Source organism: Ambystoma mexicanum, chromosome 9 (genome assembly GCF_040938575.1).
Source record: "Ambystoma mexicanum isolate Mex_15411 chromosome 9, UKY_AmexF1_1, whole genome shotgun sequence".
NCBI lineage: Eukaryota > Metazoa > Chordata > Amphibia > Caudata > Ambystomatidae > Ambystoma > Ambystoma mexicanum.
In genome coordinates this window covers 1,074,946,315-1,074,970,996 of record NC_090931.1, presented here as the reverse complement: position 1 = coordinate 1,074,970,996, position 24,682 = coordinate 1,074,946,315, and the positions used below count along the sequence as shown (strand labels likewise).

At 45.7% G+C, this 24,682-nt stretch overlaps 1 protein-coding gene across 6 annotated transcripts in view; it reads right to left on the bottom strand.

Moving 5' to 3' along the window:
- Nucleotides 1–24,682, bottom strand: part of CCDC148 (coiled-coil domain containing 148) — a 1,950,480-nt gene that overhangs the window by 1,506,502 nt on the left and 419,296 nt on the right. For all 6 annotated transcript variants that reach the window (XM_069616397.1, XM_069616394.1, XM_069616398.1 and 3 more), the window contains one exon: nt 5,789–5,854. In XM_069616397.1, the coding sequence (XP_069472498.1) occupies nt 5,789–5,843 (55 nt within the window). In that variant the 5' untranslated portion in view covers nt 5,844–5,854. The remainder of the gene's footprint in view (nt 1–5,788; nt 5,855–24,682) is intronic.

Below are 24,682 nucleotides of genomic sequence, written 5' to 3'. Positions count from 1 at the left end.
AAGTTTCGTAGCTTGTTTGCGTGTGCCTCGTCTGTGTCTGTGGGGTTTGAGCTGTGATCGCTTGGTCTGTTTTGTATGGTGTGTTGGATGGAGGTTATTTTGTTTTTAAAGTGGTCTCTGAGGCCTTCGCAAAGTTTAATCGATGGAATTGGCGTGTTGCAGCCCGGTGGTTTTTTATTTCGTTTATGAGTTTTGAATAGTTCTTTTTGAGCGTTTGGTGCTCTGAAGATACGGTTGTTGCAATGTTTCCTCTTCGCTTTTTGTATTTCCTTTTTATATGAGCGGATCTGTTGTAGGAATTTCAATTTGTTTGCGGTGGTGTTGTTGGTCCTCCATTCAGATTCTAGTTTTCGTTTTTTTCTTTTCATGGCGTTGAGTAGTGGGGTGAACCATTTTGCTGTAGTTTTCGTACGTGATGGGGTGAAGGGCTTTTCTTTGGCAATATCATCTAGGGTTGTTGCGATCCAGGTATGAAGTAGGGCAACTTTTTGTCTAGGTCTGCTTCTTCCATGGTTGATGCTTGTGGTTTGCTGAGTTCTAGGAGCTTGGTTAGGTTGGAGTTTTTTATGGTTCTCCAATTTCTTTTAATCATGATGGGTCATTTTTCTTGTGGCTTTTTTGTTGGAGTGGCCTTTGTGATTATGAATGGAATGATGAGGTGGTCGCTCCAGAGTATTTGAATTGGGGGTGCCGTGGTGATGAGATCCTTGTTGGCGAAGATTGCGTCAAGTGTGTGCCCTGCTGAGTGGGTTGCTCCTTTGACTAGTTGTTGTAGGTACATGGCTGCTAGTTGGGCGGTTAGAGATTTTTGTGTGGTTGTGGTTTCTTCGTCGAACCAGATGTTGAAATCTCTGTGGATAATCAGATGATTGTACTTGATAGCTAGGATGGTGATTGCTTCCTTGAAAGTGTCTATGAAAGTCGCATCGTAGGTTGGTGGTTTGTATATCAGTATGAATTTTAGGTTAGTTTTGGAGTTTACTGAAAGTCGTAGTATTAAGGATTCGCATTTATCGATGTTTAGTGGATCTTCCATTTTGATGGCCAGTTGTTCCTTGTGGATAATCGCTAGCCCCCCCACACCCTCTTTTGGATTTCCTGTTTGCTTGGATGCATTTGAAGTCTTCAGGCAGGCAGTTGTTGAGGGTGATCTTGCAGTTGTCATCTAGCCATGTTTCGGTTACAAATAGGATGTCTATGCCTCCTTCTGACAGGAGGTTGTATATTTCAGTTGAGTGTTTGGACATTGACCTTGCATTTATTAGGTTACAGTGGATTCTCTGGGTGTGATTTTGTTTTGAAGTTATTTGTTGTTCAAGTTTGTACTTGTCTGTTCGTGGTGTTTGCGCATTGATGTCAGTAGGATGAAGAATGGCGACAGCTGCTTCTTCATTGAAGCGGTCCAATAAGTTGATAACAGGATCAGCAGTGGTTTCTTCATTGAGTCCGATTGTTGGGTGGGAGGTAGCATTGCCGGTTGTCGGTGCTTCACCGTATTGTGCGGGATGTAGTGGAAATCGATGTTGCCCCTCTGTTCTTGTGATGTACGGGGTAATGGGGTCGGAGCCCTCCCACTCTTAATGATGGTATTTTGGGGAGAAGTCAAGGGAGGCAATGTGAGTCATAAAAGGAGCCAAATGTGAGTCATATAGAATCTTGGCATTAAAGATTGTTATGTTATGTTAAGAAATTTGTAATGCGCACCTGGTACCCAGAGGCTGATGGGCGCAGACTAACAAACATGAAACAGAACTACACATACATCAAGAGCTAAAGCAGTCCATGGTTAATACTGACACGGGTCTACACGAAGAGCAGTGTTTCAGCTTTTTTTTTTAAAAGTTCTGTTGAAGCCAGAGTTCTTATGCGAGTAGGGAGGGCATTCCAAACTGTAGGAGCCGCAACTTCAAAGGACCCTTGTCTTGTCTTATTGGTCTTGTGCCGAGGAACCACGAGTATGTTCGAGTTGTCTGATCTCAGTGACCTTCCCTTGTCTTTCATGATTATGGCTTCCTTCAGATACGATGGCATTAGACCAACAATGCATTTTTGAGTTATCAGAAGGAGCCTGAACTGAATTCTTGCTCCAACTGGTAACCAGTGGAGACTCCTTCTGGCCTCCGAGACATGATCTCTTTTTCTCAATCCCTTTACTACTCTTACTGCCCCGTTTTGGATGACCTGAAGGCGATGAATCCCCGACTGAGGAATGCCCACCAAGAGACTACAGCCATAGTCCAATTTTGAGCCAATAATGGCTCTAGCCAAGGTTTCTGAGTTGTTTTCAGAAATAAATGGGCGAAGATGGCGGAAGAGTTTGAGGAAATAGGAGGCGGACGAGACGAGACTATTCACCTGCGCCTTCATGTTTAAGTGTCTATCCAGACATACGCCCAGCGTCTTAACCTTGGACAGTGTATTAATGACACAATTGTCCAGGTTAATATTCTTATATTCCTCGCCTAGTTTGTCCAGTTTGTTTGGTGACCCTACAAGAAGGAGCTCCGTTTTGGCACTATTCAGGGCCAGTCCGTTAGCTACCATCCAATTTTGGATCTTCGCACAGATTCTATTAATGGAGTCTTCATCCTTTTGATGTATTCCTGAAAGAGGAAGGATGCATTGCGTGTCATCCGCGTAGTTTGCAAACACAATCCCCTCCTCTTCCAGCATCTGGAAGAAGGGGATCATGAAGATGTTATAGAAACACGGAGACATGCATGCTCCCTGAGGAACTCCATATAGTAAGAGCACGGGATCGGCTTCTGCTATTTCACTGGCAACTCTAATTTGCCTATCCTTTAGAAAGAATGTTACCCATTGGATGGCCTCTTCAGAAAAGAATGCCTTCTCTTTTAACCTGGTGGACAGAATCGAATGGTCCACCAGGTCAAAGGCTGCTGAGAGGTCCAGAATTATCAGTAAAGCAATCTGACCCTTATCCATACCCTGAATGAGATGGGATTTAAGTGCGAGGAGCGCTGTTTCCGTGCCATGATTGATAATTATGTAGAATTTGATTCTGTTCCATAAATGAAGAGATCTGGTTGTACGCCACCCGATCTAGTATCTTAAGAAGAAAGGCAGTGTTGGTAATAGGCCTGTAACTAGCGAGGGTGAGCGGACATAGATTCGGCTTTTTCAGTAAAGGTGTAATCCATGCATTTTTCAAATTGGTAGGCACTACCTTTGACTCAAATGAGGCATTAACAAATGTGGTGAGGGCTGGTATCAAGGTGGGTAGGCATTCCTTGATTATAATGGCAGAACATGGATCACCTTTACAACTTGTGCTCTTCAGCTGACTAATAGTTTTTGCTAATTCTTCTTCCGATATGGGCAAGAAACTAAATGAGGGTTGATTTGTTACTTTAGTAGTGGCCCGTGTCATCTCCTCCTGCAGATCCGATATATTCAATAAAAGTTTTTTGGTCTCTTTAGTTTCTTTAATCTTGTCTAATTCGTTAGACATAGCTAGCTGAATTTCTGTACACCAAGCTTTATTTTTAATAATCGGAGTCGGAGTAGGACCTGACGTGTGAGTTTGTTCTTTTAATATTTTGAATAGCTCCTTGCAGTCTGATCTGGCATTGGTGATCCTCTCATTCAATGCCTCCCTTTTGGCTAGTATAACCTCTTTTTAAAAGTTAGCCGCACTGTTTTTGTATGATTTAAGATTGCTGGCTGATTAGTTATTTGTCTTAAGTAAAGTAAATTGGAGACATCTGTTGGAAATATGGGTCGACTGGTTTCGATGATGCTTGGATTTCAGTCATCTTCATCAGGACCAATTCCTTTTCAAAACCGGTATCAGTCGTTCATCCATCAAAAAAGACGGTGCTCCATGTCCAAACTTAGATACGGTCTGTGGCAGCCTAGATGTTCAAAGCATGGCGTGGCGCCGTACTGTTGTATGTATAGCAATGTTACTGGGCTGGATCAAGTAGCCACAATGAATTCAGGTTCACAGTGGGTTAGCTTCTGCCTCGTCTGTTCAGTAGTTACTGGCTGCGAGGCTCCGTGCATAATCTCGCACGTAAGTGTGTATTCAGTCGGGAGACTCAGAAGCACTATCAGATATGGGCAATGCAAGCTGAGAGACAAAGCCAGCCCATATGAGATGGAGCCGAAGATCAGAACACCACACTGGATATAAAAGTGAAAGACAAAGAGGCTGTTACTGATAGTTTCCTTTCACTGCGCTTGCCTACCAATCTTGACCTTCCCAACAGGGAGCTTTGGCTTCGCAAATGCTGCCACTCGAGGGGTTGTCAAATGGCACCAGTGAACACCTCACTTAGCTGATTTTACATTGATGTGTTAAGATGATGATCCCCTTGTCCATCAGGAGACCACAGTTCATAAGGTTAAGGCAACCATTATTGGCTGCAGCCAGTAAATTACATTTCTTCAAACTAAATTAATCTTTGCATTATTGGTCAATGCCGTGAAAGACATTTTAACATGAGTGGTCTCAAATGCTTCTTGAATATGTGAGTTAAACATCAGATATTTCCCAATGAGTTGGGAATCAAAAATTGTAACGCTATTAATACATCGGCACAAAAAAATACATTAGTTTAACTGAGAGATACTATCTGAGTATTTAGCTGTCCTATGTTATTTTATGTTTTTGGAATTTGTATAGCGCCTTTTACCATGATTCCTAAGTGCTGTGGGTTGAACGCCCTCGGGGACCGTAGTCCAGGTCGGTGGAGAGAGTAGTGTAGTAAATAGTGCTTGGGCGCCTATAAACACTTGTGTATAGGCGCGTTACAAATGCCATATCATATCATTGGGTGCGCTCTGTATGTGTGCAGCCAGGACAGATTAAGTGGTGTGTAGCTGCTTTCTAGTGATAGGCATGGTGCAGTGGTTGTGTGAGATCAGTAGAATGTGTGCAGCAAGGCCAATTGAACTTGGGTAGCTGCATTCTGGAGGCAGTGGAATTTGTGACTCGGATATGTATGCAGCTAGGCCGATTTACATCGGGTATACCTGTGTTCTAAAGACTGTTGAGGTGATCATGCAAGTGTATAAGTATATGTGCAGCTAAGCCGAATTAATTGAGGGGTATAGCTGCATTCTATTGTTTGTTGGTGCGGAAGAGAGAGTTAGCATATTGGTGTGTTTGAGTGTCTGTGTGGATTGGAGGGAGACCCTGTTCCTGATGCCCTTTCAGGGCCTGTTGAGGTGACAGTATCCCTTTGGGGTTCGGAGCTATTAGGCTAAGGTCATCCCTGTATCTTATTGGGTCTGCAATTGCTTATTGGAGTACCACTGCATCAAGTTGAGTTCTATCGGTCTTACCACTACATCCTAGAAATTATGGATGCTGCTTGTTAGCCCGGTCCAGCATCAGCATCTATGGTCATCCCTGTGTCTTGCTGTGTCTATCAAAAAACATGCTGTTTAATGTAAATCATCATCATTGGGAATTCAAATCAGGGTTAGTAATCTAGAGAGTTACTCATTTGAGGTTCTTGATAATGTGTTCACATTCATATTGTCAAAATCAAATAGGTAGTTCTAAAAAACAAGCACAAATATCATGTTCATGCCTTTTGCTGTCAGTTATCCTTAAACAGATTTATACATAAAGGAAAATTTGAGATTGTGTTTCTGTTATTAGCAATGCTGTAAGCTTTCCTATACATTCAATACATCACAAATACAAGGCAGCATGATTTATATGTATACATAGATATACAAGTTGTAAAGATTATCTAATTATACATAAATGTAAATAAGACATTGGACTATGCAATTAAATACTAGGCTGTGTTACCTATGTCCTTGGATCTGTGAGTCGTTACAAATGTTCTTAGGTCCCTTCCACTCATGTTCCTTTAGCCTGTTAAAAAGGTAGGAATATGAACAGGAAATATAACACTAAACACTAATTATATATACAGGTATAGTTACAGTAGTTAAGCCCACAAAATGATTACAAAGATTTGTGACATCAGAACTAACCGAATCAGGCTTGTATTGTATGGACTTCCTAGATACCTGGCAATGCTCACATTATTGCACACTTATCATTAACAATTTAGAAGATATCTTGGGGCATCGTCCATCTATGTGGCATTTTAAGGCTTGCATAAGTAATTTGCAAGTCTACCAACGAGCTACTAGTAGAACACCTCATTTTTAAATATTGATAAGAATACGCATTTTACACTCATCTGTTAAATCCTGATATTTGTATGAAGATAAATATTACAAATGCAGTCTACTAAAAGAAATCAAAAAGATGAACAAATTGAAGCCCTAAAAATACTAAAAAAACAAACTTAAACATTCCATTTATAGCAAAGGTGAGAGAAAACATTAAATATTCATGGAAAATTTGAAAATCCACATTGCCTCTCCTGTCCAAATGGCAGAGTGCACCCACACGCTTCAACAACAGCTACCATTTCAACAAACAGAATGAGCACAGTTCTACGCGGTCACCTTACCTTCCACTATCGCAAACATTTGGAAGTTACTTCTTTCCACCCCCACTTCTCTTCACACAAGGCACGGCGGTTCCAGTGTTAATCAACTGTTAATTACTGGTTCAACTTTTCAGTCTCTAAAGAGTGAAACGCTGTAGGACATATGCCTTCTCATAAGCTAAAACTGAAAGTAGGTGCTGTAATTATGCTACTAAGCAATGTTATTCCATCAGGGGAACTGTGCAATGGAACATGATTGACGATTACGCATCTACAAAAGCACATCATAGAGGCCCATGTGATTGATGGAACTTATAACGTGCATACCTCTCATTCCATCTGATATGTTTAGCCTTTTCAATTACCATTAATAGGTCACATGCACCTATGCCCCCTCCCTGGAAGTGATCAGTGGTAATTCCGATATTTTAGAAGGGGGACAGAAGTAACCCTATGAATTACTGACCGATATTGACCTTTAAGATATGCTAGAACAGCATATGTTACGCTTGGAACAGCTAGTTATAAAAAACAGTCTAGTGTGGATCTTAAAGGCCAGTTTGTAGTTCTTCTGGAAGGGTGTGAAATATACATTGTCAAATGGGACTGAACGATTAAGCATGGTGAATGAGGGATCTTCTGCAAAGGCAGGATTTCATCCCAAATGGCCAAAAACGGTTGTATTTTGGTTGGTAACCTAATTAGCATTGATCTAAATGGGCTTGCATAAACTGCTGGAGCTGACCAACTACTTCTTTTATGGATATGTGGACATCAATTTGATACCAGTAATGGGACAGCGGCTTACATGGCTATCCAGTCAAGAGAGTGTTTTTCATTTGATGTGCTTGGAAAATGTGTTTGAAAGTTTTAAGAATGACCAAAATACAGAGAAAATGTTGTACAATGTTAGCTAAGTCCACATGGATACTCACATTGGTGTTCTTGATAAGGAGGAATACAGGTCTGCATTCTCACCAGTCAAACACCTGTAGCAACTGCTGCTCTGAGTATGAAGAAGTTCAATAGAAAATGAACACACACACACAAAATGGTAGCAACATGGCTAAATGTACCACAATTGTGGGGTCCCTTTACTGGGAATTAACATGGCCAAATATCCGGTTCTCCCAGATGGTTCCAACTCATAAGGGTGGACACCATCATGAGTGGTACATTTGGTCAAATGTGATGTGGTTCGGGTGCAATCTCTATGGAAGCTGGAGTGAGAAAGATGTGACAAACTTACAGGCTATTCAAATGTTACACAAGAGACAGCAACTGTTAGGCAGAAACCTGTGCAGTTCCCTTAGGGACCACTGCAAAAGATTTAGGACTACAGGTGGTTGGCAGTAAACCCAATTGGTAGCAGTCTGTAACACCCAGATTTACCTGGTAGCTGTGGCTGAACAGTCAGACCTCTCTCAAGATGAGTTAGGCAGTATATAGAGTATACACAATAGGTACAGAGATAGAGTAGCACAAGCAAACACTGACCAGAGCTTTGGTGTAAAAGTATATAATTATTTATTTAAAGACACACTTGTAAGTTACACTAGCACACAAAGAGGTAAGTAAATTCAACACACAGTCACTATTATATATATATATATATAACCCTAACTACTTATTAGACAAGTCTTAGTGAGAAACACCACTTATTTTCAGACAGAGGTGAGCGCTTAACATAAGATGGCACTCTAATAAGTTATTTAAAAAGGGAGGGAAAAAGGCAGAGTTATGAAAGCACACAAATCTCAATACTTTTCAAAGAACCACAGTGAGTCAGGTTAGGCAACGTCTACTGGAGAGCAAGGAAGTTCAAATGCCAGGCCCACTCTTAGAGAGAGCAAGCGAAATGTGTCCAGGATCACACAGTGGGGTTATGCCCAAAGAGTCTTTGTAGATAGTTCACAAAAGATTGAGATCAAGTCAGGAACAGTTAGTTAACAGGCCCCAGGCTAACCCAGGTTAGAAAGTTGAGGATTTACTGTCACCCCGAACGATTTGTCGCAAGGGAAGCCAGGCGGGACACAGTACCTGAAAATGGGAAGAACGCTCCAGCGGGGGCAATTGTTCCTGGCAGCGGGTGCAAGTCAGTGTTTCGTCCAGAGGAAGAGGAGGTCTCGACGTGGGGGAAAGCTGAATGTCGTTACACTGCCAGGGAAGAAACCAGCCGCAGAGTTTTCTGATTACAAGGTACCACCCTTTTCTTCGCGCTAATGGTAAACCGTGGTATTCCGGTTGCCGGGGTGCTTGGCACGGGCAAGGCGGCCACGAGATGGTCCAGGAAGGCGAAAAGACGGGCAAACTGGTTATCCCCACCAGTCAAAGGAAGAAGACTCTCCAGGCTGGAGATCTCCTCTGTCGTCGGGAAAAGTGGTGAGACCGTTCAGCAGGGCTCCACCGATGGTGTCGTCGTTGCAGGTCGGCTCGGCTTCTCCCTCCTCGGATTCTTTAGGACCTGTGGCGACTTCTGAAGTTCCAGTCCCCAAAGTCCTGCCTTTATGCAGAAAACCCCCATTCATTCAGCCTAGCTGTCACTCAAACATGCTAAGTGGTGAGCCGGGCGGCTCACCACTTGGGCCAATCACACAAGAGTGCGACTTGAGTTGCCGAGGCAACTCAGTCCAGGGTGCCTAAACCCCCTCCCACCCCCCCTGTGGTACCCAGACAGAGTGGCACCACTTTTGGAGGCTTCTGTGGAGAAGCCCGCCAAAAAGTGGAACAAAGGGCTCGACTTGGGTTGGAGTCACAGAAGCGAACACAAACGCCATTTTGGAACCAAGTTTCGCCAAAAAATACCAACCGGTGAATTTATATTAATTTAATAAACCGGCAGTATGTTCGAGGCTTTATTAAAAAGTGGTAGCCTCGAACAATGGGAAAATCCCATAGGAATATATTTGCGGTCGAATATAAAAAGTAGTATCCACTGCCACCAGCCAAAACTCGGTCGGGGGGGACCGGACAGTGCTCCCCTCGAACAACAGACCCTGGGGCAATCGAATTGCCCCGACCAGTACGTCCACAATATGATGGTTTGTACTGTTTCTGTTCACAATTTAAGACTAGTAAAGCCAATGGTTACTTTACATGCCCTGGGAGACAGTAGTCAGTCCCAGGGTATGGAGTCTATGTTTGGGGGTCGCAACGACACCCTTGGGTTACGGCACGGAGGGTGCTGTGTAAACCACATACCAAAAACACATGAAGCCCTATGGGGTAAAGGACCCCATAGCCCATAAAACACATACATAGTCAAAGGAACACCTCAAATCATGTCTAAGAGTGGGAGGAAAAGAGTCTCACTCTTAGCAGGAGAAAAAATAAACCCCAGAAATCCAGCAAAGCTGCTGGGGGACTCACTAGGTTTGGGAAATTAGCCTTTACAGAGAATTCTCCCTAACAGCAACACTCCACACAACCAGTAACTTCACTAAGCCATGCTGTTGGGGGAATAACGAGAATGCAACTTGAGGAACAGTTCAAGTAGTAGTTGGAGGATTGAAACAAAGTAAGCAGATTGCAGCAAAGGAGGGTGGGGAATATGCTGGAAATGGCTAGCAGTAGGAGCGAACATCGGTTAAAAAATGTGCCGGGAGGATGAGGCGCAAGGCAATACAGAGTGGTGTCCCCAAAGTACAGACTCAGACAAGAGAGTACGAAGGTGGGCAAAGGCAGTAAAGAATGCACAGATGCCAACAGATGAGCGACAGGGAGAATGTGTGGAAACATAGAACCGTCTGGAAAATGGATGGCAACAGGCAAAAAGGTTTTCGCAGATACTTTGTTAGGATTTTGCCCCAAAACGGAAATCTGGATAGTTAAATCGGGGACCCGCAGATCAGAGAATGAAAGAGAAGCATGAGGGAACAGATGCATGTTTTTCAACTGAATAAGTATTTATAAAAGCATGTGATATTTTCATTTTGGTCTTTTGGAACAGGCACGTGTGCTTTGAGAATACATTTTGATTGAGATGTATCCTGTAATACATTCAGATAATATTGATTGTTTAGATACCAATAGCACTTGGAAGATGAGTCCATCCAATCCAATTGCTCTGAACGATGACAGGAACTACCTATATTTCGCTCAAGTCCCAAGTAATCTGAGGAGCTCAACGCACCTTGCATTTCTTTTTATTTACTTCTCTATCCTCCCAGAGTGGTCTTGATTCTTGCTCCGTATTATCCTCTTGCTGGCCCCAGCAGCTGTGCTGCCTCCTACCTCTACTACAATGAAAAGAGAGAGAGGGCTCCTTCATTTGTAACCTAAGCTCCGTTTAGGTTACCGTCACTGAAATTTTATTTTTTTCTGAATGAAGGAACATCTTCACAGTCAGCACAAATAACTTTACCTCAATTAGAAAAAAACCTCTTGGGTATACAGCATTGGTGCTAATAGCCTTACATTTGTATTTTGTTTTGTATTTGTATTGTATTTATAGAGCGCTTAATGCCTGAGCGCAGTACAAAGAACCATGCACAGTACAATTAAATGAAATGCAAACATGGCAGTGGTACAGAATCAAACCGAAAGAAGGCAGGCCTTAAGCCCAGTTTCAAAAAAGAGAAAGAGAGGAACGCAACCGAAGGGACAAAGGGACAGTACTACAGTATTTAGGGGCTAGTAGTGAAAAGGAGTGGAAATTAGAAGAGGTGCAGGGTAGTTGGTGAACAACTAGAAGGAAAAGGGTCTGATAGTGAAGGGCACAGTTATGAGAATAGAATGAGACGAACGAGGACAGATAAGGTGGACCCAGTCCATAAAGTCATTTGAACACTATACACATGACATTGAAAAGACAAGCTTCAAAGAACAGCTAGCAAAGAGAGTTTAGAGCAGATGAAATGGAGTCAAGAGGGGAAAGGATATATAAAACACGAACCAATGCTTGAGAAATCAAACGGAGAGAGGCAAGCAGATAATCAAGGACACCAAAGAGAAGAGAAGAACACTGGAACAGGTGAGAAAAGACTAAAGAATAGATCAAAGCTTAGATCCATCGAAATAAACGAAGCGGCAGGCCTTGAGGATGTTAAAGAGCTGAAAGCGACAAAAAAGAAGAAAAATGAGAAGAAAAGGAACAAGAGTATTGAACATGATATATACAAAAGGTCTGGGAGGCCCTCAACCGAGAACAAACACAGCCACACAACCTGTTCTCTGGGTAGACTAAGCACGGGTAGTATAGCTCAGTGGCAACGTGGTCATCTTGGAAGCAAGATGACGCTGAGCAACACAGGTTTGAATCCTGGGTCCACGCTTAGTAACCTCTTCGGTATTAAGCACATTATAAATAACCAATTATACTTACAGGTGAGCAAGGGGTCACGTCTGGATTACCCTGGGGAATTTTTGGTGAACCCCCAAGTCCCTAAACATATATACAAAAGGTCTGGGAGCCCCTCTATTGAGAACAAACACGGTCAGATAACCTGTTCTCTGGGTAGGTTCCCACTCAGGAGAGTCTACAACCACATTTTAGCTCAGTGTACCTTTCACAGAGGAGAAATACCAATTTGCATATCAATCTGGTCCCACCCACTTGGGCAGTCCAGAACCGAAATGCTAAGGAATTTTCCTCTGAACAAGAGTACCAACAGCAACCCCAGAAACGTTTTTCGGCCTAGTCGGGCCACATCAGTGAGGTGAAGCTGTGCCTCTCTAAGCGGATTTGGTCAAAATGACCGAATCCAATTTACCTACCCCACCAAAAGACCTAAAATGCATACCACCAAAAGTTCCAACACCAAAAGTTCGAACCTTTTGTGGTATGTATGTTTTGGTGGGGTAGGTAAAAAAAACAAAAAGTAAAACAAAGGCTGCCGGGTTACAGGGGTGTCCCCTGCAACACCCCGCTCACTATACTATACAGTATACAATACAGTATAGTGAGCAGTGTGTTGCGGGGGACAACCCTGCAGCCTTTTTTCTGGCTTCTCTTTCATTGTTCTTACCTCGTGTGGGAAACACGTCCTCGCAGTATCCTGTCCGTCAGTGGGTTCACGTCAATCGTCTCCAGCGCTATGCGACTCTAAGACTCCATACTCGAGTTTAAATGGTATACAGCATCACGTCACGTGTGGCGCGCGCGTACGTGTGCGTGCAAGGTCACCTGATTTACGGCTCTCCGCCATTTTGGAACAGGGAGCAAAACATGCCGCTTGTATATCGACATCCGGACAACCCCGTGAAGGGGGGCAAACCCGATGTCAAAAAAGCCCAAATCTGGTAGTGTTTACTGAATACCTAAATAAAGTCATATTGGCACATAATGCCAAAAAAACTTGAAGGGGTTTTAATGGCGAGATAAAATTAAATTTCATAACCCAATCAACCAAAGTTGCTGTTGGCAATAGTGTATGGGCCAAATTGGCGGCCCATACACTATTGCTTATATTAGGTGCCCGAAAAAATTATTATGTAGGCACATATAGCCACTGACTCAAAACCAGGCGGTCGCAGCACATGGAGCATTACCTTGACACGGACCAATACAAATGCCCATAGTCTAATTTATACGTTTTTTTGTGTTGTACAGAAATAGGCATCTCTTCTCCTCCATATCTCACATTGGCTATGAGCCTGTTATTTTTTAGAATGAATGAACAGAGTCCACTCAATGGAAATATTCAAACCAGTCTTGACCGTATCTAGTGAATAAATCCATTTTTGTTCAGTCTGCCTAACTTTGAGATCTCCATCTCCCCCTCTCAGTTGCGGAAGAATCACTTCGATAATGAACCAATGTATATCGTCCGCATTATGGTGAGCACCTTTAAAATGTGTCACCAAAGGTTTTTCAGGAACCTGATTTTTTACACAGGACCTGTGTTCACAGATCCTCTGTCGTATCGGCCTCTTAGTTTTCCCGATATATAAAAGACCACATGGGCACCTTATTCCATATACCACCCATTTCGAGTTGCAGTTGGTGAAATTTCTGAGTTCCCACTTTCTACCTTTGAGATCTACGTATTTCATATTAGATGTAAGTTTACATACTGAACAGTTACCGCAGGCATAATGGCCCACTACTGGTGGTAATTGCCATAATGTGGACTGTGTCATCATCCCAGTCTCCTTAGATGTTTTGTAGGTATGGACCAACTTATCTCTCAGATTTGGCATTCTACGGAACGCAAATCGAGGCTTGTTGATGGTGAAATCCTCAGTATTGATGATATTCCAATGCTTCAGTATACATCTGCGTAAATCATTACTAATGGGGGAATATGTGGAAACACATGTTATCTTATTTTCTGCAACTCGTATTTGTGGGACCAGACAATCCTGTCTTTGGATATTCTTCGCTCTTTTCATTGACCTGCGTACAGTGAACGGAGGGTAACCTCTCGCGTGAAGTCTGGCTGATAGGCCTTTACTATTGGTATCAAAGTCTTCTCTACGGGTACAGTTTCTTCGAATCCGAAGAAACTGGCCGAACGGTAGATTCTGTCGTAAGGACTGGGGATGGAAACTCTCAAATGATAGTAAAGTGTTCTTATCTGTGATTCTTCTAAACAGGGTAGTACCAAACTTGTTGTTTGTATCTTTAAAGTTCTCAAGATCTAAAAACGGGATCTTATTCATATCTGAACTCATAGTGAACTTAATGCATTGTTCCTGTGTATTAACCCAGCTGAGGAAAGATCCAAGCTCCCGAGAAGTGCCCTCCTACAGCATAAACACATCATCGATGTAACGGACCCACAATTTCATGAGATGTTTAAAAGGATTATTCAGTGAGTAAACTGAATGTATCTCTAAATCGTCCATAAAGAGGTTCGCTAAATCAGGTGCAAAGGTAGAACCCATACTTGTCCCATGTTGTTGTAGATAGAAAGTGTTCTGTTCGAGGAAAAAGTTATTAGTGAGGGCCAATCTAATGCATTCTAAAATGAATGCTGATGGAACTGTTTTGTCCTCTCTTTGTTCTAGATATTTTTCCATAATATTTATACACTTCATTTGCGGGATACTCGTATATAATGCTTCGACATCAAGGGTAACTAAAATGTCGTTGGTACCCACATTGACGGTGTCTAATACCCTGATCATTTGTGAGGTGTCCTGAATATATGAACGCATAGTTTTCACAAAGGGTCTCAGGAAAAAATCTGAATATACTGAAAGTGGTTCTAAAATTGAACCAATCCCCGCCACAATAGGACGGTCAGGGGGATTTTCAGTACACTTGTGAATCTTGGGGAGACAATAAAAAGCGGGTATGATGGGATGTTGGCTTATCAAAAAAGCTTTCTCATCCACATCAATCCACCCTTCATTCTCTGCATGGGTCATTAAGCTTTTAATCTCCTCTTGAATCCTAGGTGTGGGATCACTTGGTAATGGTCTGTAAAAAACACTTTACTCAATTGTGCCTTCACTTAGATTCGATACTTCTCTACGCCCCACAACACTACACCTCCACCCTTATCTGCTGAATACCTAAATAAAGTCATATTTGCACATAATGCCAAAAAAACTTGAAGGGGCTTTAATGGCGAGATAAAAAAATGTTCATAACCCAATCAACCAAAGTTGCTGTTGGCAATAGTGTATGGACCAAATTGGCGGCCCATACACTATTGCTTATATTAGGTGCCCGAAAAAATCATTATATAGGCACATATAGCCACTGACTCAAAGCCAGGTGGTCGCAGCACATGGAGCATTACCTTGTAATGTTATACGTGATACACTGAAAAATACAAGTGCCCTGAAGACCGAACCAGCAGAATATGTATTGGGGATGATTCCATGTATATATTTCTGTAGCAATTTAGATTTATGCTGGTCCTAGAAACACATGAATACAGTGTTGGCACACTCTCCTTGCCCATGTAAATTAGGAAGGGCATAAATAATATCAGTGAGGGTTAATACACAAACCCACTAGTGGGGTACAGAAAGGGTTTTTGATATATGAATTCCTACTCCAGATAGACAAGTCATATACAAACAGAGGAATGAATTCCAAATGGTGTTGTTGTATAATTGTTTTTAGCACAATAATGTTGAGTACAATGTGTTGTTGATAAAATTAAAATATGTATATTTTTTGATAAACTACATGGTTATTCGCCCTTCTTTTGAGTAGGGGGTTATCATGACCTGATGCATTGGTATCTGTGAACACTCGTTCTTAGTGGAAAGGATAGGAAGCTGGCTTGTGGGAATTTGCTGTTTTGGTATTTAATTGTCCTCACCCACCCAGCCCCTAAAAAGAGGACTATCTGTAGCTCATAAAACCTATTATATAACACCAAAGATTTTGCATTTGATGACAAGCCTGACTTAACATATGTCACTATGTAATTTTATGATAAATGCCAATAAACAAAGTTGAAAATAAATAAATGAGGTAGGCGGAAATAAGGAGCAGGATATAATAAAGGACTTACCACAGAAATAGGAAGGGGTAGGGTGTAACAAAACAGGATAAGGGAAAAGTCAGGTGAAAATCCTCCTATCCTCGCTGGTACGAGGACGCTTGAAAATCCCCAGAAAGTCTCTAGTTCAAGAAAGTTGCAAAGCCTATCACCCGCGGCACGAGGACGCCTAAGTATGTTCCAATAGGCAGTCTCTAGTCCGGAACACTGAAGAACGGTGCAGCTCAGGATGTTGAGAGCTGAGGTGATGAAGAGGAGGAACTCCAGGTGATTCACGTAGGAGAAAACAGTTTTAGATGTGTGTCGACGAAACAAAGAATGCAATCCAAATGCAGGGAAAACGAAGTCCAGAATGGTCCGAAGTCAGCAACGTGCGGGCAAAGACAAAACGCACTCCATAAGCAAAATGGGTCAAAGGCAGTCTGGATTCGGCAACATGCGGGCAAAACAGGTCAGGAAAACAGGCCGGTGTCGGAATACCAGTTCAGAAGCGACGGTACCAAGGAAGAAGCACAAGAAGGGTCGTAGGACGTAGCCAAGTCAGTAACCAAAGAATCGGGTACATGAACGTAGCGCTGCAGAAACCTAATTCAGAAGCAGCGAGCAAGATTGCAGGCGGGGCTAAGAATGCATGAATGATCACATGACTAGCGGGAAGAGCGAGTCAAACGTGCCGGAACACATGATCCACGGAACACAGAGCGCCAGCGTTTCCAGGGCAACCCCCAACGCTCCCGAAACATCCAATGAGGTGATGTAGCATAAGATCAAGTACTGGGCACGGGTTGTCTGCGTATAACACAGGGATAACGTGCACCACGTCTGGAGGAGGGAGATAACAGCCTACGAGACGGTACGCCAGAAACCTTGCAGTATGCAAATGGATATCTCTCCTCTGTGAAGGGTGCAGTGAGCTAAAATGTGCTTGTAGACCCTCCAGAGTGGAAGAAATTCCAGAGAACAGGGTATTTGGCCCATGTTCGTTCTCAGTGGAGGGGCTCCCACGCTCCTCTGTAACTTTGTAAAACTTTGGGTTTCACCCTAAGTAACCCAGGGTAACCCAGACGTGGACCCCATGCTCACTGTGTTTAAAAGAGGCTCAGCTTCACCTCACTAATGAGGCCCGACTAGGCCAAAACACGTGTCTGGGGTTGCTGATGGTACTCTTTTCAGAGGAGATTTGCCTAGCATTTGGGGGCTGGACTGCCTTTGTGGGTGGGCAAAAACTGATATGCAGTGAGCTAAATTGTGGTTGTAGACCCTCCTGAGTGGAAGACCAATGTTCGTACTCAGTAGAGGGGCTCCCACACTCCCCTGTAATCGAATATGATGCCCAAGTTACGGGCAGAGGAAGAAATAGTAAGGGAAGCAGGAGGAAAATAAATAGTAGATAGGGAGGCAGTGGAGGAATGTAGAAGCAGGAAAGAAGAGTACCTCAGTGTTCGACGGGTTGAGGTGTCGATAATAGGATGACATTCAAGATTTGTTAGAAAGCAGACAAGCCATTAGCTCAAAGTTAAACATTCCATATTGGTCTTTAACAAGTGTTAAAAGGTACCAAAAACCTTTTCAAAGACCGTTGTATGGTGGGCATTAAAGAACATGGATACTTTTGGTTACGGTTCTTAATTAATTTGACAAAAGTGTGCCATTTTTCTTAGCTTTGACAACATGTAAGATCATTAGCCCCTGCTCTGCGGAAGCATTTGCATAGATCTTTGACAGATATTTTCACCCAAACCTTCTTAATACCAAAGATTACTAAGTATTTTTATTAAATTTAAATTTAGCCTTCGGAAGCTGAAATAAGTATGAATTATCATGTGACGAAATTGATGAAATTGAAAAGCTTTGCAAATTAGTGACATCCTTTAAAGCACCGAAAACCATTGGTAGATGTTTTATTTGTGCATTGTATTATGTTATTTTTTATTATTATTATTATTATTATTATGCTATTTATTGAGCTTGGATCAAGCTTTGAGAAGCAATGGAGCGCTTTACAGTGATATACAACAATACAGATACATAACGGAGCACTTTACAGAGGTATACAACAGTACAGCTACATAACAGCGCTTTGTTGCTTTGATCCTTGGATTTCTGCCATGTCCTGTTGTTTCCAGAACCTGCCCCTGTTCCAGAGTGCTGAGCTTCAGAGTTTCAGTTCCTTTTTTTCTGTCTGCAGTCCTACCCCTGTTAATCCGGTCCAGAGTTACTGTTCCTTGTTACCAGTCCGCAGTTTCCAGTCTCCTTAACCCTGCACTTAGATTTGCGTTTCAGTATTGTATCTTGTGTCATTGTTAACGGTGTGCTGGTTCCCGTTTCAGGAGGCAGTCATTGTGTAGTTCCTGCTGGACCCGTACAGGCTTCAGTCTTGTGAGTACTGTTTCCTTGTTCATGTCTTAGGGTCCAGACACAGACACCCACTGCTGCTGCTCCTTTCCATGAGCCTTCACAGTGAGGCCCTGTAATAGTAACCTGCTCAGAAGGCTGGACTTTCCCTGGTTCTGTGGGAAACTCTTCCCCCTTTCTGCGTACACCCCAAGAGGGTACCTAATGTGTTTGTTTAACTTGCACTCCCTGCCCTTTTCTATTCATTGCCCTTGTTGCCTATCCTTTCTTGTCTGCAAGACTCCTTACACTCCTGCTTCTTGTGTACTTTTCTCCCTTTGGCTTTGTAGGCACATCTCTACCCACAAGTCTCTGACACGCGCATAATACATGAGTTTGTAGCTGTGCAGGGATTGGGAAATATTCCCAAAGTGGCACTGGACAGCAAATAACATATGACAGGTGATAAATAACAGAACCTACATGAACATCATATTAAATCTTCAACGAGGGGGGGGGGCGCTGTTGTGCACCGAGCAAGATGGCCGCCTGAATTGCGAGCTTAGAGGCAGGCAGATCACTCGATCCTGTTCCTGTGCCTCTACGACCAACAGTGTGAACCTGACTGCTACGATTCACAAGCTGCTGGCCCAGAGATCATCCGGACCAAATCCCGACTGGAAACGGTGCCGGGAACCCTGTAACCAGGTGCTACCGCGACCATCCCCAAACGGCTGCACAGCAACGCGCCAAAATCCAGCACTGGAGGAGAGACGAGTCGATCCGTCTCACATACCCGAGACGCCCCGCCACCCTTGTGGAAACCCGTTGGGCGGTGGGACACACCCGCCGTTCCCATATGAGCCGTGACCAGGAGTGGATCGCGCAGACGCTGGGGACCCACATCGCCGGTGCAGGTTGGCGCTGCAGACGGAGCTGCATGCCCCGAGGCGGGCTTGGATCCTTGTAAGCCGTGCCGGCGCCCGCTCTGGGAGGCGGACTGTTCCTGCAGTGGTCGTGTCCTGCCCTCCCCCTCAGCGGCTGCAACTCAACGAGCGAGCGGCTCAGGTGGGTGGCCTCCCCCCCACCATCGGCGTGATCCCTACACTCGGCGCAGAGCTGTGGCACACCGACCGACGCCAGGTGCCGCGCTCCCCTGACAACGTGAGCGGTTTCAGTGGGCGGCCTCCCCCCACCATCAGCAAGGCTCCAACACCTGGGGTAGAGCTGTGGCACACCGACCGACGCCAGGTGCCGCGCTCCCCTGACAATGTGAGTGGTTTCGGTGGGTGCCCTCCCCCCCACCATCAGCTAGACTCCAAAACCCGGGGTAGAGCTGTGGCACACCGACTGACACCAGGTGCCGCGCTCCCCTGGCAACGTGAGTTAAGATACTGGATAACTGGCAGCCACAAGGTACGTGGGGGATAAAAGTCCCCAAAGAACAAGTTACTCTCTTACCTGGTAACGTTCTTTCGATGGGATGGTCCGACGACGTATTCCATAGCTATGACATGTAATCACCACAGCTGTGCTGCTTCGGAAAATCTTCCGCATCTGCGTCCTGCATCGATGACGTCGATACGCTGCCCTCGAAGACACCACAGGTGCACATGGTCTCGAGCGCGTCGATGACCGGGACCTGGAACGGGCATGACGAGAACGATTCCCCTTGTCCGAGCGGGACCTCTCCCGCCAATCGTGCCAACCACCCGAGCCTGAAGGCGTGCGAGCGGTGTCTCTCGACTGATCACGACCGACCCTACTCGGAGGCGCGGACAGACCAGTGCCCTGCAATTTGAGAATTGCTAACATTTTCTTCCCGAAGGAAGCCCATTCCTCTGGCGTCGCATGCTTGGTGGGATAAGCGACCCGCCGACGGGCAGAGAACTCAGATGAGGATGGGGAAGGCGACCGATGATGGCGCTTCCGGGAGTGCCTCGAAGAGGCAGAGGAGTGGCGGGACCGACTCCGGGACCGAGACCCACTGGAATTCCGACGACGATGTGGAGAGTCGCCCCTCGAATCGTCCGTCGAAAGCCCCGCAGACCTCGACTTCCGTGGCTTGGACACCTTACCTACTGACAACTTCTTGCGCTCCCGCAAGGCTTTGGACGTGAGCGACTGGCAGTCGACACAGTCATCCGTGTCATGGGCCTCCCCGAGGCTCCAGAGGCAGGCGTCGTGCGTGTTTGTCACCGACATTTTGGACCCACAGTCCCCGCACTTCTTAAAGCCCGGACGCGGGGTGGAAGACGAGGTAGACATCTTCACAAAGAAATTCTTCACAATACGAACAGGTTCGAAGAACCGATAAAGAACAGAAACTCCAAAGAGTCGAGGCGCGCCGAGATCTCCGAAGCGAAAACGTTCGCGGAAAAAAAGGAACTGAGGCTACGGCGTCCTGCTTCCTACTTATAACATCCAGTGACGTCGGCCATCGGAGGAGGTCCTCGAGGGCGGCGTATCAACGTCATCGACACAGGACGCAGACGCCGGAGATTTTCCGAAGCAGAACAGCTGTGGTGATTACATGTCATAGATATGGAATACGTCGGAGGACCCAATCCAATCGAACACCCCCTTTAAAAGACACTAAATCACACACACCCTAAAGGGATCTACAGTTCGACTGCCATCAATCCCTCACCACGAGGCGGAATAACAATACCAGGCTGTGCCGCCCTGGGAGACACTGCCACCCGCATTTGCTAGGGGATGCCCTAGGACCCGACGGCTTGCACCTGAGGGCGTACTGCGCCCCGGACCCTATCCCGGCTCCACTTCTCTTCCTCTCATAGTGCACCCTGCGGTCTGGTTTCATCCAAATCGTCCCGCTCCATCTGCATATGACCCAGTCCGCACTGGACTCTTGTACTGTGATTGGAGGGGTGCTAGTCCCCGATTGCCTTGCTGTGGTCCTCTGACCTCCTTGGCTGGGTGCCCCATACACTAGCTGGGACCTCCCGTAGGCCACATCATCTTCCCCTGGGACAACATCATGGGATCTACTGTCAATTGAGTGCACACCCCGACCTTCCTGCAGATAACACAACAAGGCGGAAAGGTAGCCTTCTTCGACCCCCAACAAATGCAACTGGACACCTGATCCTTGAGTTACTGACCTCCGGAGAAGCGGAACTGTGACACTGTGTCTAAACTCTTGGTGACCAACAGTGGTAGCTCCTCTCTACTTATACACAGCTGCCTTTGAGGCTTCATCCTCAGCTTGCCCGCTATAGCTCGGGATCCCACAGGCTACAGTGGTAGCCACATTTACTATGGAGACGTGAGTGTGGTCATCAGACCCCCCGACCACCTGCCTGATCCTCTGGGCCCCCCCCCCCACTGGGGTACAACAAGCAAATAGGGCTGCTAATTCAACCTACTACACAATTCAGGAGACCCCCGTCTCATTGAAGGGGTTGATACAATATCCTACTGTCACTCCGGGTGACCACCTCCTGCGGAGGGGCGAGGCTCGGTCCCCCAGTGTACGGTATCCTGCTAGACCCCCTCCCACACCATCTAAGGTGCCATAAGTCCTCTCTCACTCCTCTTGAGCCTTGCCACCGCCACTATGACCAAGGGAGCTGGGAAAAAGCAGAGCTCCATCAATATGTTTGCAAAGACCCCGTCGAGATCGTCTGAAGAAGTGCCTGAGCAGGCCCCCACTAATTAATCATCCCTTGTCCCCCTGGACTCCCAGAACATGATGGAATTCATCCGCGAGGGCTTCACCACACTCCATTCTAAATTAGACAACATGAATGGCACCATATCCTCCATCAAGGCCCACATCGAGAGGACCGACAGTCGGGTGTCAGAGGTTGAGACAAGAGTGAGTTCCGCCGAGGAAGGTCTGGGTGCCCTACGTGCAGAGGTCTCCGCGCTCTCCCACTGAGTTCTTGAGGTGGAGAAGAAAAATGAGGACCTGGAATCCCGATCGAGGCGTAACAACCTCTGCATTATTGGTGTCCCAGAGGATGGTATCAATGAACCGGTGGAGGACTATGTCGAGCATACACTACTGTCGCTCCTCGACTCCCCGAAGCTTTCCCGCCAGTTTGCTATACAGCGGGCGCACCGAGCCTTGACAGCTAAACCCAAGCCGGGCGCTCCTCCACGCCCCATCATAGCCAGGGTTCTGAACTTCCGAGACCGTGATGCCCTCCTCAGAGGCGCAAGACTTAAGAAAGAACTTCTGTTGGGTGGAGCGAGGATACACCTGTACCCCAACTTCTCAGTGGCTGTCCAGCGGGAGCGCAAGACTTTCCTGGCGGTAAAGAAAAGGCTAAGAGACCACAGAATTAAATATCCCATGCTATATCCCGCCAAACTGCGCATTGAGCATGCCAATCAGATGTTTTTTTTCACGATCCCAGAGGAAGCCTCTAGATTCATCGACGAACACTTCTCTGGCTGAACCTCCCCTCCAACCATGTTCCTACAACTACTAAGCTGTCCCGTCGAGAGGTCGCCAGCACCGACTACCTCTCTGCGCCAGGAATATATTAGTCTATTACTCCTCAACTAGTTCAGTTTGGTTCACTATTACACGTCTGTGCCACACTAATGCGTGCAAAACCTTCTTCAAGTTCCGTACGAAGTTTCTTTTTTAGGCACTATGTTTTATCCTGATCTGCCTTCAGCCCGGAGCGGCGCCACCAGACCGGCCCACAGGCCCCCTGGCGTAGATGCCACTGGTTTGGATTTGGTTAATGGGTTTTGGGGCTTTCATCCCTCTAGTTGGGGGAGGGACGTGGGTGGGGGTGGGATATGTTGGGTGTTATGTTATAAAAAAGCTTGGCATTGGCAGCAGGGGCAGAACACAGGGTAACGTTGAACGATTGGGGCTGCAGGGCTGCTAAACCGACCCATCGGATATCAACATTCTCTTGATACGAACACTGCTACATTGTTGACTGAAAATAACCTGACTTTCATGAGTTGGAATGTGCGGGGACTGGGCAATTTTAAGAAGATGAGACAACTCCAGCTACAGGCCGAACGTCATGGGACCAAGATACTCTTTCTGCAAGAGACACATGCATACGCTGAACAATGTGAGATATGCCAAAACTTGGGACCCCCAAAGATACTTTACCAACTTCTCTACCCAAAGCCGCAGGGTTATGACTCTTATTCACAAGAGTCTTAAATTCACTCTTATATCCTCACAGATAGACCCCCAGGGCAGATATGTGCTACTCCACGCCACGCTCCAGAACAGGGAGGTGGTCCTTCTGAATATCTATGGGCCGAACATAGATGACCCAGAATTTTATACACATGTCACATCCCTTCTCGATGGCTTCCCGCTAGTTCCAATCCTCTGGGGAGCGACTTTAACACAATTTTTGATGTGAACCTTGACAGATCTGGGACCAGGCCCTGCCAACTCACCAAGGCGGCTTACACCGAACTGTCATCCCTTCCCCGCCTCACTATGGTTGACGTATGGAGACTCCTCTGCCCCGACCCCCGCTCCTACTCCTTCTACTCCTCGGTGCACGACCCCTATTCCCGAATTGATAGATGGGTAATCTCTGATGTACTGATAAAAAATGTGATACAACTAATGATTCTTCCTAGGACCCTATCTGACCATTCGCCAGTGACCATCACCATGGGTTGGGGCCCGGACCACGACCGTACTAGACAATGGAGGATGAAACCCCACTCTCTCCTCGACCCCTTGTTTAGCTCCGAGCTTGAGGTGGCTATTGATGAGTTCTTTGAAATAAATACAGGTTCGGTGTCCTCACAGGCCACTCTATGGGAATCCTTTAAGGCTTACATTAGGGGCATACCGCTGTCCAAGGAAAGTGGCATCCTCAGAACGATCCGGAAGGACATTACTGAAAGCGAATCCAAACTATCGACTCTTGAGGCCTAATGTTCACTACTCCCAACCCCTGAGACCCTGGCATCTATAGGAGTGGAACTCGACACATTTCGGTCCCTGGCGGATCGTGAACAAAATGTTTTGGATAACCCTGGCCAGGCAAGGAAATATGGAGAGGGTGAGCATCCTGGCCGCCTCCTTGCTAGGCTCATCCGCCGCAACTAGGCGCTCCACATATTCCCGGGGTCGAGAGGCCCGATGGCTCTCTGGCTGTCTCATCACGGGATATCAACTCAGAATTTTTTACATTTTATGAAGCCCTGTATTCCAACGCGGATGATGCCTCGATGGCGGAAATCGACTCTTATCTCGATGCCCTCCCCCTATCGGCCCTCTCCCCTGAGACCATCGGGTTCCTTGACTCTCCGCTCACCCCTGAGGAGTTCTCGGACGCTGTGGACTCCCTCTCCTCTGGGAAGGCTCCCGGCTCTGATGGCATCCCGACTGAATTTTACAAACACTACAAATCTCTTCTACTCCCTCACCTAAAAGCTCTCTGGGAAGAATTGGTGGAGGCAGGCAGATTTCCCCCATCACTCTGTGAAGCCACGATAACTGTATTACTCAAACCTGGTTAACCCCCTACACAATGC